The following is a 15,376-nucleotide window of genomic DNA, read 5'->3' on the forward strand; positions in this document are numbered from 1 at the left end:
TATATGATTTGAAAAGTTAAAAAAGACATTATATTAGGGTCATGTTTTCACAATGAAGTCACAACAGCCAACTTTCCCACCAAGATATTTTAGATGAAAGGAGGATTGGTAATTTACCATATCAAGGATGATGTAGGTCAAATGTATTTTACATTTAGCACCATTTTATTGTGATGAATTCAACTTCCTATATTTAATTTAACCAAATGTTCTCAATAACTCTACAGAATGTGGAGAAATGTGAATTGACAGTCCAGAATTTTAAAGTTGTGCAAAACTAACAGTTTGATTTTAGTGTTAAAAATTTAATTTGACATTATTTTCACTCTCTGTTTGGTCAGAAACGACATATTGCTCGTTATTTCATCCATATACTAATCCACTTATATGGCTCCATCGCATTTTGACCTTGACTTCCTATTTAAAACTTTGAAGATATGAAGATTTTTTACTTCCTTACTAGATGATAATTAACATCACAATTAATTCTAACTTTATACAGTTGTACTTTAGTTTCAGGATGATTATAATAAACAGTTTTTAACCTTCATACATATGCAAACACATACAGCAACAAATGCAGCCACACACAAGCGCACATACACTCGTAAACCGCTCTGATCAATGGCTGCCCTCAGGCTGTGTTGGATTTGCCGTGACTGAGGAGGGAGTCGGGTTAACATCCATGGTTCACTACAGTGTGGCGTGAACTCACACACAGTGACTCCCTCCGTCACTGACACCAGCCAGAAAATATAACCAGTGCATGGTGTGCTCTTCTTACTACATCAAAATGCAAAACTTCTAGAGAATGTATCCACATAGAAACACATCATGGCAAAAATAACCAGTGAGGAAACAGACAGGGTGAAATGAATCCATGTTAAAGTTTAATTCAATAATATCAGAGAAAAGTGAGGAAAGTGAGTCAACACTTTCAACAACAAGTGATCTTATTACAACTTCTACTGAATCATGTCGTCTATAACCCAGATTATACAGCGTTGAAGCATTGAAAAACATTGGTTTCATCCATTTTTTCTTTTCATGTGCAAGAAGACTTGGTCTTTCTGCAGAAACGTGCACAGCTACACCCTTATGGAGGCAAAGAAAGAAGAGAGCTGGGGGCTGAGAGGGAAAAACAAAGGTACAGAGATGAAAAAGAAAAGAACTGCTGCAGTTTAACAGGCACCACATGATGAGTGAATAATTCCTGACATTATAATGGAAAGTTAAGTGTTAAAGAACAACCGAAATGCTGCTCAGCTGCCCACAGTCACAGAGGTCAGGGGTCTAAAGGTTAGAGAGTGGACTAACTCAGATGTTTAGATGCCTGATGGCTGGTCAAATCTAGAAAGGGATATAGTGTGATCTTCTTCAACAGCTTCGGCTGAAATGCCCTTGAGCAAGGCACTTTACCCTCTGACTGTAAGAGCAGCAGCTGTAGCGACACTAGCCTTCACCTCAGTTTGGATTTGTGCAACCGCATAAACAAAAAGCAGGAGGGTGTTTAAAAAAAACTTGTTCATGATTAACAAAGTTCTGCAAAACAAAACGATGATATTTTAAAGAGCTCACTTTACGTCTTCACACACATCACCTGCAGGACGTCAGTGTGTTTCCCTCTCTCAAGCATCACAGTGATAATGAAAACCAGCCATTACACAATGACACTGTGGTTTGACTCTCATTACAGAGATACACCAATGTCTGCATATCTCTATATGTATGATGTGCCTTAAAAAAACTAATTAACTAAATGTGAATATTCTAAATTAAAATACCATTGTTTCTGACATGCAGGTCCTCGGTTTCTGAGCAGAATATTATTACATATGATATATAATAGAGTGTTTGAGCAGCTTTGTCAGAGCATTACTACAATTCTCCAGATAAATATACTAGAAAACCAAAAAAGAATACAGGCTTGTTTTGCTAAAATGCATTTATAACATGTCATAGGTGGCTCAACATATGTTATAGGCTAACGGCCTCTGTAATGTCCTGTGATTTAGGCTGCTACCTAGTGGTGTATGGGGGAAATGCCACCATAAAGGAAGAACCATTTTATCTTTTCAGAAAAAGAGTAATGCATTCAGAGCTTAGATTAGAAATAATGAATCAATAGTTTTTGTAAATGAAGTAAATGAAGGAATATCATTAATTTGGTTGAATTATTGAATTGTTTTACAGCATACCAACATTTAATAAAAGTGTCTTAACACATTGTGCAGTCGTTGTAAGCAGCTTTAAAGATATTTTTTTGCCATTTTTTTTCAGTAAATTACTAATTAATAATCAATTAACACACAGTATTTAACAATTATAGCTTCAAGCGTTACGTGCTATCAAACTGTTTATTGTATTGTCATTCATTATCTGTTTGTTCACCAGCCTCCTGCCAACAGAGTTACAGATGTTGACAAATATGTGAATATGAACCACTTCTGCTTATGTTACAGATGATTTATTAAATGTTTATATCACGTTCTAAATATTCAACGGGGGCCAACAAAATAATAAATTGGCTCTTTACAAAGACAATCAAAGGCTGCGGTCCTAAACACTCAGGATCACATTTTCATCACTGCCATTTATTTTTACCCTCTAAGAATATATGGTATGATGCATTCAATCAAATATGTTGGGATAAAGTAGTGGCCATTACTTTGTCTGTGAAATGTTAAAGCTAGAGGACCTGCATGTCACAGACAGTGGTATCGTCCTATGAGCAGTGAGAGAAAATTGTATTTATACTTTTATCATGTGAGTTTTCCAGATATATATATACACAGCGTTTGAAGTTTAAAAAATACTTTGAACTGCTCTGTAAAACACACGTCTCTGTCACATGCTCAAAACGTCTCATTGCCCCATGACATTTACTGCAACTCCACATCTGGACAAACAGCAGCTCCAGTGGTGAACTAGACCCACATCTGGTCCAGGGTCAGTGCAGAGCAGTGACCAGTAGAGGGCATTAGACCCCTGTGTCACTGTGGAGTGGTCCCTGTGTGAAACCAGCCTGATGTGTACAGTATCTGATGTGGACTGTAGCTCGTCTTTGTCCGAAGCAGAATGAGTCAGATATCCTCCAGGTGTGACTTCGGTCAAAGCTTTATTTATAATTTACAACATCTGTATGGGCGTCCTCATGTGCACTTTAATGTTCAAGAAGTCACAACTTTGTATCTCAAACATATATGTAAAAACCTAAAGTTTTGTCCTCCTGATATTTTTTAAACCATCCACTTCTGTGTTCTGTTTACAAACGTCAACATCGTTCACATATAGTGTTCTCATGTCAGAATTACTCTATATTGTAACTAATATCTTTTGATTTATAATAATATTATGATACTGCTTTGACATTGTGAGTCATGAAACTGGATTGATGATGTAAGAAATTCATAGAAGACAAGAATATATTATTCATATTTACCTTTTAGAAAAAAGGCTCGCAGTCCGCTTACTTTTATGAATTACGTATGTATAAAACTATGTGCATCCTCAGTCTCTGTGATCAGTGCTTTACATTGTACATTTCCAAGTGCATACAAATTTCCCGCAGCACTGCAGCATCTTCGTATTTTACTGCAGCTCCTCGCTCTCTCTCCCTGCCTCGCTCTGCCTCTCCTGCATCTCCTCTGTCGCTCAACCTCACCTCTACCGTCTTTTGTCTCTTTTTCCTTCATGAAAATCTGAATTCCTCAATTCATTCATCGCCCCTTTCTGTAAAATCTTCCTTTTCAATCTGTGCAATCTCTTTTGTCTTCAGGTTGTTCTAAAGCTACATTTTCTCGCCTCTTCATCTCAAATGATCCAAGCTCAGTGTTTAGTCTGTTCCACATCTAAATGTACAGCATACATGAATATGAGGAGTCTGTGTCTCTCCTTACCTCCACAGTGCGCTCTCTTCCTAACAGGGGGAGGCGCTCATCTGCATGTGTGCATGATAGTGAGGAGGAGGCACAGGTGATGGGGGCATGGGAAGGGCCTGACCCTGGGGATGTGAGGAGTGTGACCTGGGCAGCGTGTGTGTGGAGGGGTAACCAGCAGACTGAGGGTAGCTCCCTGCAGAGGAGGAGCCAGAGGGTGGGCTTCCATGGGCGCCTGTTTGAAGCTTGCTCTTGGACGGAACCGGTGGCGCCTGGTTGAGCTGGATGGAGATGTCACTGGAGGCCTCGGAGGTGCTGCGGCCGCGCTTTGGCGGGGGCCAGGAGGATTCTGGGTGGAGGAACTGGCCACTGTAGTCACTGCTGTCGGACAGGCGGGGATGATAGAGAGCAGGGTGGGGGCGGTACATCTCCTCCTCAGCATAACGCTTCATAAACAGGTAGACTGACAGCACCCCGGCCCCCTGATGAATAAATCAGCGAGAGATAAGGGGGGGGATTTAGTCCCATGAACTGATCTCATCTGTTTACAAGTGATGGTGATTTAATCAGATGAAAAATGAGGTGAAATGATGAGGGAGGAAGAAGGTGTGCACTTTTTCCAGATGGAAGGATTCAAGATTAGCTTAAATTTAACTGTATACAAAATAGCAAAAGAAGGAAATAAGAGTGTGGGGAAAGAGGGGAGCGGGGGGGAGGAGGGGAGGAGGTTAGTTTGTGTTGAACTGTCCACTGCATCACATTAAGAGCAGCACTGCTGATGATGATGGGAAAGAGGCTGATGGAGGAGGAGTGAGAGGAGGTGGGAGGATGAGCAGAGGACTCACATGACACTGCATCAAGCAGGGCTGCACACGTGAGGACGCACGCAGACACACACAAACCCTGCAGTTTTGCATCATAACCACTCACACTTCATATCCCTGCACTCCAGGGAACATCTGCCAGGCACTAGAAATTAATATATGTTCGACGTGAGCAGCATATTCCACACAAACACACCTTTCCCTCCATGTTTTTCTCTCTTACACACACATGCCCAGACCGACCTCTTTGAGCAGGAAGGAGGAGGCAGCGAAGGCGAAGGACCAGCCGTAGTAGTAGTTGAAGAACTGCTCGGGCTCCCTTGGCCGGTTCATCACCTCGTCATTAATGCTGGAGATGTAGAGCACCAGGCCCACCACCAGACTCAGGCCTGCACGAAGCACATTAACAGGGACACGGAGTCACAGAGGGAGAGAGAGGCAGATGTAAGGTTGAGTGTGGAAGCCATTATAAAGCGATCACCGGTGTAGTGAGGGTTTCAGAGACAGCGAGGGGGAGAGAGAGAGACAGAGGGAGAGAGAGATGGGATGTGCAGTGATCACACCGAGCAATTAGCCTCCAAAATATTAACATTAATGAAGAGATGTGAGGAGTATAATGACAAATAAAGAGATAATGAAAAAGTGAAACCCGATTCGTTTTTAAAACTATGATCTCTTCAATATTTGGAGAAGAAGAATTGTAAAGCATGCTTGGATGACCTTATGACATATTTCTAATGTTGAGCAGCCTCGTGTTCTCTTCTCCTCACAGTCTGATGCAAAATTATATTCAGACTCATGTCTTCTGTCAAAATACATTTTAAGGGAAACAGAATTATGTTGTTTTTAAAGTGTACAAAGTGCTACCTCTTTAATCACGGGACGGTCAGCATGTGGTTAACTTTATGTGTAAATGTATAAAAGTAAACATACCACATCTCATGTTAAAGCTAAACCATCAGCTTACTTATGACTTCTTTAGAATCAAGCAGCAGATCACAATCTTTTCTTAATGTTAAATAAGGAATAAACATTACTATAAAAATACCTGTTCTGCAGGATATTGAAAGGCATACAAATTCACTGAGGGAAATTTTATCAGTTAATGTTATGCAGCTTCTAAATGAACATTTATTTATAGAGATTAGTTTACATACATGTTATTATATAAGTAATATGATGATTCATATAATAATATCTGCAACATTGCACACTGACTTTTAGTAAAATCGTCATCGGGTCAAAATTTACTGCTATGACTAAAAGAAGTAAAGTGGCCTATGTTTCTCTTAAAACATTCTATGGACATCCTTTTAACTTTTAATTTGAATAAACGTATCCCAATAGACACATGCATTTAATCTACTTGTAGCCTTGTAATGTGATATTTTTATCCCTTTTTAATTTGGTTCATCCTAATATAACATAATCATAATAAAGATATATTCAAAAAAGGAAGTAAAATGTGAAAATGGCTTGACACACTTTCTGAGATTTAGTAAGACCCGCCTGCAGTGTTCTCTGTAAAATTCAGTGTGTTTATGTATTCACCATAGTAATTATATGAAAAAACAGAAATGCCTTTTCACCCAGACCCTTTTACCCAGAAGCAACACATGCAACATTAAACCCCCTTCCTCTTTCAGAAACCATCACATGCTCTATACGCTGCTTCCAAATCTTAAATGCATGAGAAACAACATATGGGCAACATCGAAGAATCAATATTCAAAGAAAGCTGCATGCTGTAAGCATCAAATATGAGTATTTTTAGCTTTCACTGGAATATTCAAGTGAACCACAGGGCTGTCAACGGTTATGTCCTTTACTCGAAGGGTCGGTTTAAGAGGTTGTGTTGTCGGTTTAACATTGAAAAGCACGGAAAATGCAGAAACCATGCTGCTGTCAATCCTGCGGAGGATGTACAGTACATCTTCATCTAAATAAGTAACACCAGAAAACCGAGGGGCAAAGACATGAACGAGAACACTGAGGGCAAATGAAAGAAGAGAAAAGTGTGAGAAGAAAAAAAGGGAGAAGAATGTAAAATAAATGAAGTGTCTGCAGGAACAAATGCACGTGCAAGACGATGTGTGTGTTGTGTTTGCCAGAGAGAAACAAAAAGTCACAGGAAGAAATCAGCCTCTAACCGAGCTTGAACAGCTGTGGCTCCATGCTGCGTGTTTTGCTGCCTGTAAAATTAACCAGAACACCACAAACCCGAGCTACAATATTCATCAGACCACTATGGTGCCAACAGAATAAGGTTCACATTACTCAATGGTCCACAGACACCACCACAGAGGTCCACAGTGAATACTGCAAGAAAATACTCCAAGTGAAGGGGTGAGCAGGAAATGAGAGGAGGGAGAAAAGGGGGGGGGGGGGGTTGAGAACATTGAGAGGCTGCTTGAATGAGGGAGGTGGGGGTGAGTGAGGGGTGAGTATGGGAAGCAGGAGGAAGGAAGTGTTTAGAGAGAGAGGCTTAGTGCGGCAGAATATTCAACCGCTGAAAAGCAATTTGACATGCTTGCCCCTTATTATCACCCTATTATGAAAATACCTCATAAAGTAAAACACTGCGACACTTCCTGCAGCCTATGAACATTACATAACCCCCGTTACATAACACCTATTATTCTGCTGCACCCTTTATCAGCAAAGGGCTGCTATGGAAAGTCGGAGCTGTCGTATCAGACTGCGTTTGATGCCCAACGTCACAGCTCTGCAGCGCTGCCTTATTCTCAAACATGTCGAGTGAAGCAGCTTTTCACAGAACATGAGCTCCACTGTGGCTCCTGACACTTCTGTACTCTGCACACTGGGCACAGGAAGTGGAAGCATTACAGCCACCTGCTGTCCAAGAAGGTTAATTACACTAATCCAGAGAACCAGCTACACAGAGAAGAAAAACCTACTGAATATTGTTTTGTGTCATATTGATTCTTTTGCTATTATTAGCTCCACCAAGGAGGTCATGTTTCCATCTGCTTGTGGGTAAGGAGGTAGAGTGGTTCAAATTGATCAGAGGGTCGGAAGTTCGAATGGTTATCAAGACTAGAGAAGTCCACTCACCATTTGCCCCTGTCAAGCAAGATTATACAAAAACAACCAAAAATGATTTCCATGAACTTGGTGAAAGATGCTGTATGAGTCACACAGTTTGGTGCTGATGAGAACCAGTGGATGGATCCAGGATTGTTTTTTTCACTTTCTCTAATAGACTGGGCGTTTTTAACACTTTCACCGTTTTCCCAAAGAATAATTTATGGCTCTTGATGAAAAAAAAATCTGGCACATTTAGAGGACTGATATTTATGAGCATGTGAAATTTGGAGACTGTTGGGCCTTGGTGAAAGTGTATGCTCTATTTAGTGCTCCTCAAGTCTTTAATGGGAATCTGAGGAAGTCAATTTCATTTCAGAGTTGTGCAAAGTCAAGGATCAGAAAACTCTCACCATGCAGGTGTCATGAAAACGAATCTTCTCAGCTCTCCTGATAACAGTGTACACACCTGCATCAAACACTAAAAATAGTGCTGCGATGGAGCGTCTGCACATGTGACACAGGACACTCCAGGCAGTTGTAATCCGTCACAGAGTCAGGGAGTGGTGATGGGGGGACATGAGTAATGGTTCCCACCTGAGAGGATGAAGAAGATGCCGGACACAAAGGCCAGGATGGTGCGCTGAGGCCGGATGTGTCCGATGTTACTGATGACGAAGGCGGTGAAGACGAAGAGCAGCGACACCATCGGAAAGGGTGTGGCCGTACGCACCATCTCTGTAGAGAGACAGAGGTCACAGTGTTTAACAAAGTTGATGGGATGTGTCCTTTACCTGCTAGAAATGATAATGTCCAAGCATATTAGTAACTACAATCTAAATGTAATGTATGCACAGCATGTTGTGATGTACCCTCATGGGAAAGAGGTTTTTTTTTGTTAAAGTAATAAAAACATCAGATATTGTGGGTTGTGCTTGACAAGAGGTCCTTTAAATTTTCCTAGAATCCAATGTGATGTATAATGTAAAACTCACATTTAGTTCAACCGGCAGTCATAACCCAAAAACATTAAGTTTTCAATAATATAAAACAAAGACAAACAGAACATTCCAACTTGAGAAACTGCAACTGCATAATTTTAACACTACCATAAAAAAAGACATCAGACGCTTAATCAATTATCCCAAGAGGTTCAAATTAATTTTCAGTTTATCATCAATCTACTTATCATTGCAGCTCTAATAAAATGATGCTCAAATTACAGTAGCCACAATCAATCAGCAGGGGGACTCTGTGGTTTCTCACAGCCACAGTGGATGATGTGTAATGTCACTGCGTTAATCCATGTTTTACTCACTTAGGATATTCGCTGTGTTTTCAGTGGTAATCTCTATATCGGGTTCAGTGAAATACTCTGAGGCAACACATCTCCCATTCTCTGACCCTGTGAGGAAAGAGAGAAAAAAAATCAGTCAAAGTCAGTGATGCACGTAGACACAAAACAAAACCAAAAAAGCATGTAGGTCTGTGCTCACAGGTAACAATCATATTTTTTGACAGCTGTGATTCCAGAGGCCAGCAGCTTGTGCACACACACATAGCAGCACTGTGTGACTGTATCTCAGATTGTGCAGGGTTAGGGTGAGTCTTTCAATTTTTGAATATTCAAACATGTATATTCCTACCGGCCACGAAGCAAACCCTCCAGAGGCCTGAGTGCAGTGCCATCTTCACCTCCATGCTTTGGTTCTGCTGCAGGATGATGCCCTCCACCATGATCAGCCAGTAGTCGGTGGACACGGCCACCCCCACCAGCAGCAGCCCGCAGGCTCCGAACACTGTGGACAGGATGGTCAACGCACGGCTGCTGCACGAACTCATCTGGAGGGCAGAGCGAGGGGGCGAGGAGAGTTAGAGGTAAAGAGGGGAATACATGAAACCTGCAGAGATGAAAATATGTGGGTAACCTGAAAGAGGTCATGGGTGTGGGGGTGGAGGGGGTGATTAGGTGCACTTAGAGCAACACTCGATGTGCACGCATGCAAACTGCTACTGGCTGTTTCCCTGTCTTGCCTCGTTATTGCTAAAGATGAGTTAATGACACATCCACTGGCATCCAATCGTGTTAAAGGTCAGAGAGGAACCAACGCAACAGATGATGACTTAAACACGGTAAACCAGTGAAGTTATGGGCAAAGACTTGAAGAACTGAAACACACACAATAAGAGTCACATTGACTTACATTGATTTCCTCTAACCTTAACCAGTTACTCATTGCCGAACCCTAACAAATATCCTAACATGAACCTAATCTATAACCTTTAAACATGTCTTCAACTCAAAATATAATGATTAACATTAAGTGGACTTGGTTTTTGTCCTCATAAGAAAGACAAGTCCTCTTAATGTGACAGATTTAGGTCCCCACAACATGAGTAATACCTGGACCACACACACACGAGATCACGAGGGGAAGGAGAGAACCTGAATGACTCACACATGGTCTTTCTGTGACTTAGTTCTGGTTGACAGAGAGAGACCTCACTGCAGAGCTTCTGAGCGTGCTGTCTGTATGAATCTGTGCATTTCTATGCACATTTTTTTTGTATATCTGTGTGTGTGTGTGTGTGTGTGTGTGTGTGTGTGTGTGTGTGTGTGTGTGTGTGTGTAATTCCCCGGCCACTGGCCCTTTTGCTTCATTTGTTCAGTAGCATCATCTTGACAAGTCAGGGGGAGTAAATGCACGTGGGAAACACAGAGCAGGGTTAGTATATACTTTAATCAGCCTCGTTTTGTGAGGTATATTGTACATCATGTGTTATAATGGGACAATGGGATGATCATCAGTGTAATCCAACAACCTCATATATTCCACTGTGAGAAGTTGGCTTCATTGTTATTTTGATACATTTGTATGTGAGTGTAACGGGCCCTCGTTTGTACTTTCCCACATATAACCCAGTGTTTTAAACCATGTTTCATATGATTACTTGAAAATGTTCCCATGTTAATGAACCTGCATCGTCTAAGTACACATTACTTGATAGAATTGTATGGCCTTTCATAGTTTCAGCTGGAGCTCTGCCCAGACTGATTTGATAACATCTATAACATCTGTCACTTGCTGCAGATATTTATTTTTTGTCTCTACACGCATCTGTGACTCTCACACTGTATTTCACAGACATTCAAGTTCATTACGTCACTTGAAATTGAACGTGACACAGTAGTAGCTGACCGGTGGCACACAGGCACGGCCGCGAAGAACGATGATGAATGTGCCAGCTTGGTGACAAAGAGCAGGTATTCAAGACTCAGTCACAACTACAACAGGAGCACAATTTAAAATAAAGGAAACCAGCATCACTCACTTACATGGCTGGCTACAGGCAAAATAATCTGAATCTTACAAAATAACTGATACTTCAAATATGTTTCACCTCTATGTTGTGCATTGTCAAACACTGAGTAACTAATTAATTTGATACTGACAATCTATCTGTCACCCTCAACAAAAAAGAAGTAATATAACATAATGAGCACTTTATCCTTCCTCTCTTCCTCCTTTGTTTGAAAAGCCATTGAGCCTTTCAGGAGCGGAGTTATAATAGAAACGATAATTGTCGAGGGTAATAAACTCTTAAAGATTAAACTCGGCCTCATCTTATCTGAACAGACGCTGCACAAGATGTGACCACTATAGAAGTAACTTGAGTTTCTTTACAGCTGCAGGGATGAATAGAGCTGTTGCAGTGGTAAAGGTTACACGTCTGTGAAATCCTCCTCTTTGGGCATATTAAGGCTGAAAGAAACTGGCGACGTATGGCGTGAGTTGCTGATGGGATACATCATTTCATTCCATTTAATAACATTAGTTAAAGGTACATTTTATAAATTGAAAACAAATATTTCAGTGCAAATGTAATTTTTGAAAAAGAGGGCACACTGTAATTTGAATGTTTTTTATGCCATAATCACATGAATTAAAAAAACATTATTCCTATATTGTGTAGTAAAGATGTGTGTCTTATCTGTTATGAAAGAAAGACTTAAAACATATTATTTCTAAGAAGATAAAGTGCATGCGATGACATCTGATTTGAAGAAGTGACTATTAATAAAGACTTAAATAAGAGCCACTCAGGAGTCAGGCAAAGGCCACACATGTATGGCATATAAGTTGCTTTACACTCATTTATTCTGTGAAGCTGAGATCTTTATGGATTTCTCTGCGTCATGTCAGCTTCATTCATTTTTCATCATTTTCTTTCTTCTTTAATCAGCAGTTCTTGAATCGTTCAGCAGGCCCCAACAGTGTCTGTTACTGCTGCTGACTCTCGGGACGGGGGGACAAGAAGGGGTGAGGCCAGAGGATGGGGGAGAAAAAAAAGAGTCGATGAAGGTTTGAGCCTGAGTGAATGAGAGAGTTCGAAGTAAAGTCTCTGCAAAAAAAACACTGAAGGGGGTTAGACAGAAAGATGACCGGGAGCGAAGAGGACGTTTGACTGGGGGATGAAGGATCACACCTCCCAGCATCTGAGAGAATGTGCCAAAGTGGTCAGGAATGAGTGTGAAATCAATTGGAGCTGCAACACTGCAAAAAAACGAGTGGACGTGCCTGAGTGGCTCCTTCAGAGTCGTTCAGCACCACGGACAGCTCCCTCATCTCTCCCAGAAACCCCCCCAGCACATGAAATACACACTGATGGTTTCTACTGGAAGTAAAAAGAAGAGAGGGACAAGTTCTCCTCCTGTAACCATGTTTTGTGCTAACATCGCTGGAGGAAAAGCCATTGTTGACTTGAGATTGAGATTGAGTGAAAAGAAAAATCAGTTTCCCCTGTTAGAGTTGTGATAACAATCCTATTCTGGAGCAGCGAGACAGGCCCCTCAGCTCCCTCACCCAGAAAGTAATGAGCCCAATTGAATTGGTTAGATAGGAGCCACAAGGGGGACAAAGGGTTTAATTCTCTGCACAGACTGACATCACCTCCAAGTCTATCAGGGAAGAGGGACACTGAGGAAAAGAGGGAGTGACGGATGAGCTGCTGAAAATATCCAGGCAGGGAAAACAGCAGAAAGAGGAGAGTGTAGAAACTGGCAGGAGAACAGGCAGGAGAACAGGGAGCAGAATCAGTCAGAGAAAAGACCTTGGCCCAAAAAATGGTAGGAGTACCCAGCAACGTGGACGAGCACCACGGGGACGCGCACACACTTGCGCTAAACTAACCAACCTTGACTGTGCAGCGTCTGAAGATGTGAGACCGGGGGGGGGGGGGCTTGCGATCACTCATCAGGAAAATATAAATGACTCCATAACGACTCAAAGGAAAATATCGTGACTCAGTGGTTTGCTCTTGATTTTGTCATTTCAGCTGCGCAGGGACTCCGTGGTAAAAAAAAAGTCTGCAGCAGATCGGAGCATGAAGATCCAGTGTTAACTTCATGTATGTGGAGCGGGATCAGTGAATGAAGCAGGGATGTGCGCAGGGGATTGTTTGGAGGAGCCCCCGCCCCCACACCCGCTGTCACACACACTCACACGCGGAGTTTGGAGATGATAAACAGAGGAGGGAACATGTGAGCGACTCACGCACACACATTTGGGAGCTAATCAAACACGCAGGGAGTGAATATACATGTACGCGAGAGGTGGTTTTCCTGTGCGCCCTCAGATGGAGCTGATGAGCGTCCGTCTTTACGCGGGCACGACATGAACGCTGCTCTTTCCACAGCTGTCATCACACACACACACGCGCATTTAAAATGACTAAGTCAGGCTGCAAAGGCGTCGTCATCACAATTACTGCCAATAAAACCCCCACGCACGCTCACACGCAAGCACACACGAGTGTTATTCAGAAGGAAGAAAATACTCACCCTGCCACGAGAGTCGTGCGCACAAGTCAGTAGCCAAGAAACCTCACACCAGGGAGGCTTGGTGGATTTTTGGTCTTTCTCACTATTTCCTCCCTCCCTCTCTCTCTCTCCCTCTCTCTCTTCGGTGTTTACCCTGAAGCCCCCTTATCCATCCTCCGAATCCCCCACTCTCTCCTCCACTCAGTGTGTCCCAGGCACTGCGGTGGCTCGGTTCAGCAAAAGCTACTTTGGCTACAACAGAGACATACTGTAGCGGCAGCAGTGGGGAGAAGTGTTGGAGAGAGAGAGAGGGAGGGAGAGGCAGAGAGAGAGGGAGGGAGGGACAGAGAGGGAGAGGCAGAGGCAGCGAGAGAGAGAAAGATAGGAAGAGGCAGTGAGGGAGGGAGAGAGAGAGAGAGAGAGATAGGAAGAGGGAGAGAGAGGGGGAGAGAGAGAGTGAGAGAGTGGAAGAGGGAGGGAGGGAGGGAGGGAGGGAGAGAGAGGTCAAACTATTACATCTCATCCTATCAAGCCCTCTTCAAATATGTTGTCTTTGTCTTTATCGTTCTTTCATTGAAGTGTACTGTGCAGTGGTATCATGCTGAACGATGGAGAGTTTGTGCAAACACGATCCATCACTACCTGTTTTATAACTTCATTATATGAGACACAATTTAGATTTTCCTGTGCATTAATGTTTTGTCAATTTATTCTTATTTTCAAAAGCAACACTGTCCATTAATCGACATTCATGTGAATGTTAATGCACCCAAGTTAGCTGAAAGGCTAATTTTCATTTGCAAACCCTTCTACCTTTCACATCTTAAAACCTTTTTTGATAATTAAAATAACTAGAGTAACACAAAGAAAATTAATTCTTAATCTATGTTAAATGATGTTACTGAATACTTTCAGTAACAAGTGGATTTTGCTGCCACTTGTGTTGCTGATTTTCTAATTCGCACTTTTTTTCTACAATTGTCTTTAATTCTATCTTTTAAAAACATTAGAAACTGAAGTAAACAACCTGCATTGGCAGCACTGTACTTTATCGTGATAATGTTCATAGACTGAAATTCAGTTTGGAAAAGTCCAGAGACACATATGTGAGATGGGGCACTAGATCAGATTTGGAGTGGAGAGGGGGAAACAGGCTGCAAACTTCAGGTCAAATTATATTTTATTCACATTTCTATCAGGTGGAAGTAGAAAACATCACATGGATCACAAGTCCTCTATGGACACTATAGTTCTTTCAAGACTGATAAGACATTTAACCTTCATTCGATACAAGTGAATAGCACTGAAATAGCAACACAATCCCTCTCTCTTCATCCCGCTCCTCCTATGTCTCCTGTGGTCTATGTCCCTTGCTCTATTTTTAGCCGGCTGGTGGAGGAACCCTATATTTTTAGTAACGATATCAATAGTCTGCAGCACACTCTGACCTCAGGGCATGAGCACAGGAGGAGAGGGGGGGGGGGGGGGGGGTGACAATGAGAGACAGAAACAGAGGAGGGATGGAGCTGGAGGAAGAAGAGGCAGCAGTGAAGATGAGGGATGATATCATGTCACAGTGACAGTGAGTTATGGTTTGTGTGCGCACACGCACACACGCACGCACGCACACACACACGCACACACACGCACGCACGCACGCACGCACGCACGCACGCACGCACGCACACACACACACACACACACACACACACACACACACACACACACACACACACACACACACACACACACACACACACACACACACACACACACACACACACAGCTCCGATCAGTGGGCACTGGAG

At 42.2% G+C, this 15,376-nt stretch overlaps 1 protein-coding gene across 1 annotated transcript; it reads right to left on the minus strand.

Moving 5' to 3' along the window:
* Window positions 1–868: 868 nt before the first annotated feature.
* cacng7b (calcium channel, voltage-dependent, gamma subunit 7b) lies at window positions 869–13,918 on the minus strand. The gene is made up of 6 exons (XM_020093090.2): window positions 13,590–13,918; window positions 9,394–9,589; window positions 9,066–9,152; window positions 8,345–8,485; window positions 4,946–5,091; window positions 869–4,360 (listed from the first exon to the last, which is right to left on the minus strand). The coding sequence occupies exons 2-6, from the start codon at window positions 9,587–9,589 to the stop codon at window positions 3,920–3,922; spliced, it is 1,011 nt and encodes a 336-aa protein (XP_019948649.1). The 5' UTR covers window positions 13,590–13,918; the 3' UTR covers window positions 869–3,919.
* Between the last annotated feature and the right edge of the window lie 1,458 nt (window positions 13,919–15,376).

The sequence above is a fragment of the Paralichthys olivaceus genome, chromosome 13, assembly GCF_024713975.1.
Source record: "Paralichthys olivaceus isolate ysfri-2021 chromosome 13, ASM2471397v2, whole genome shotgun sequence".
NCBI classification, from domain to species: domain Eukaryota; kingdom Metazoa; phylum Chordata; class Actinopteri; order Pleuronectiformes; family Paralichthyidae; genus Paralichthys; species Paralichthys olivaceus.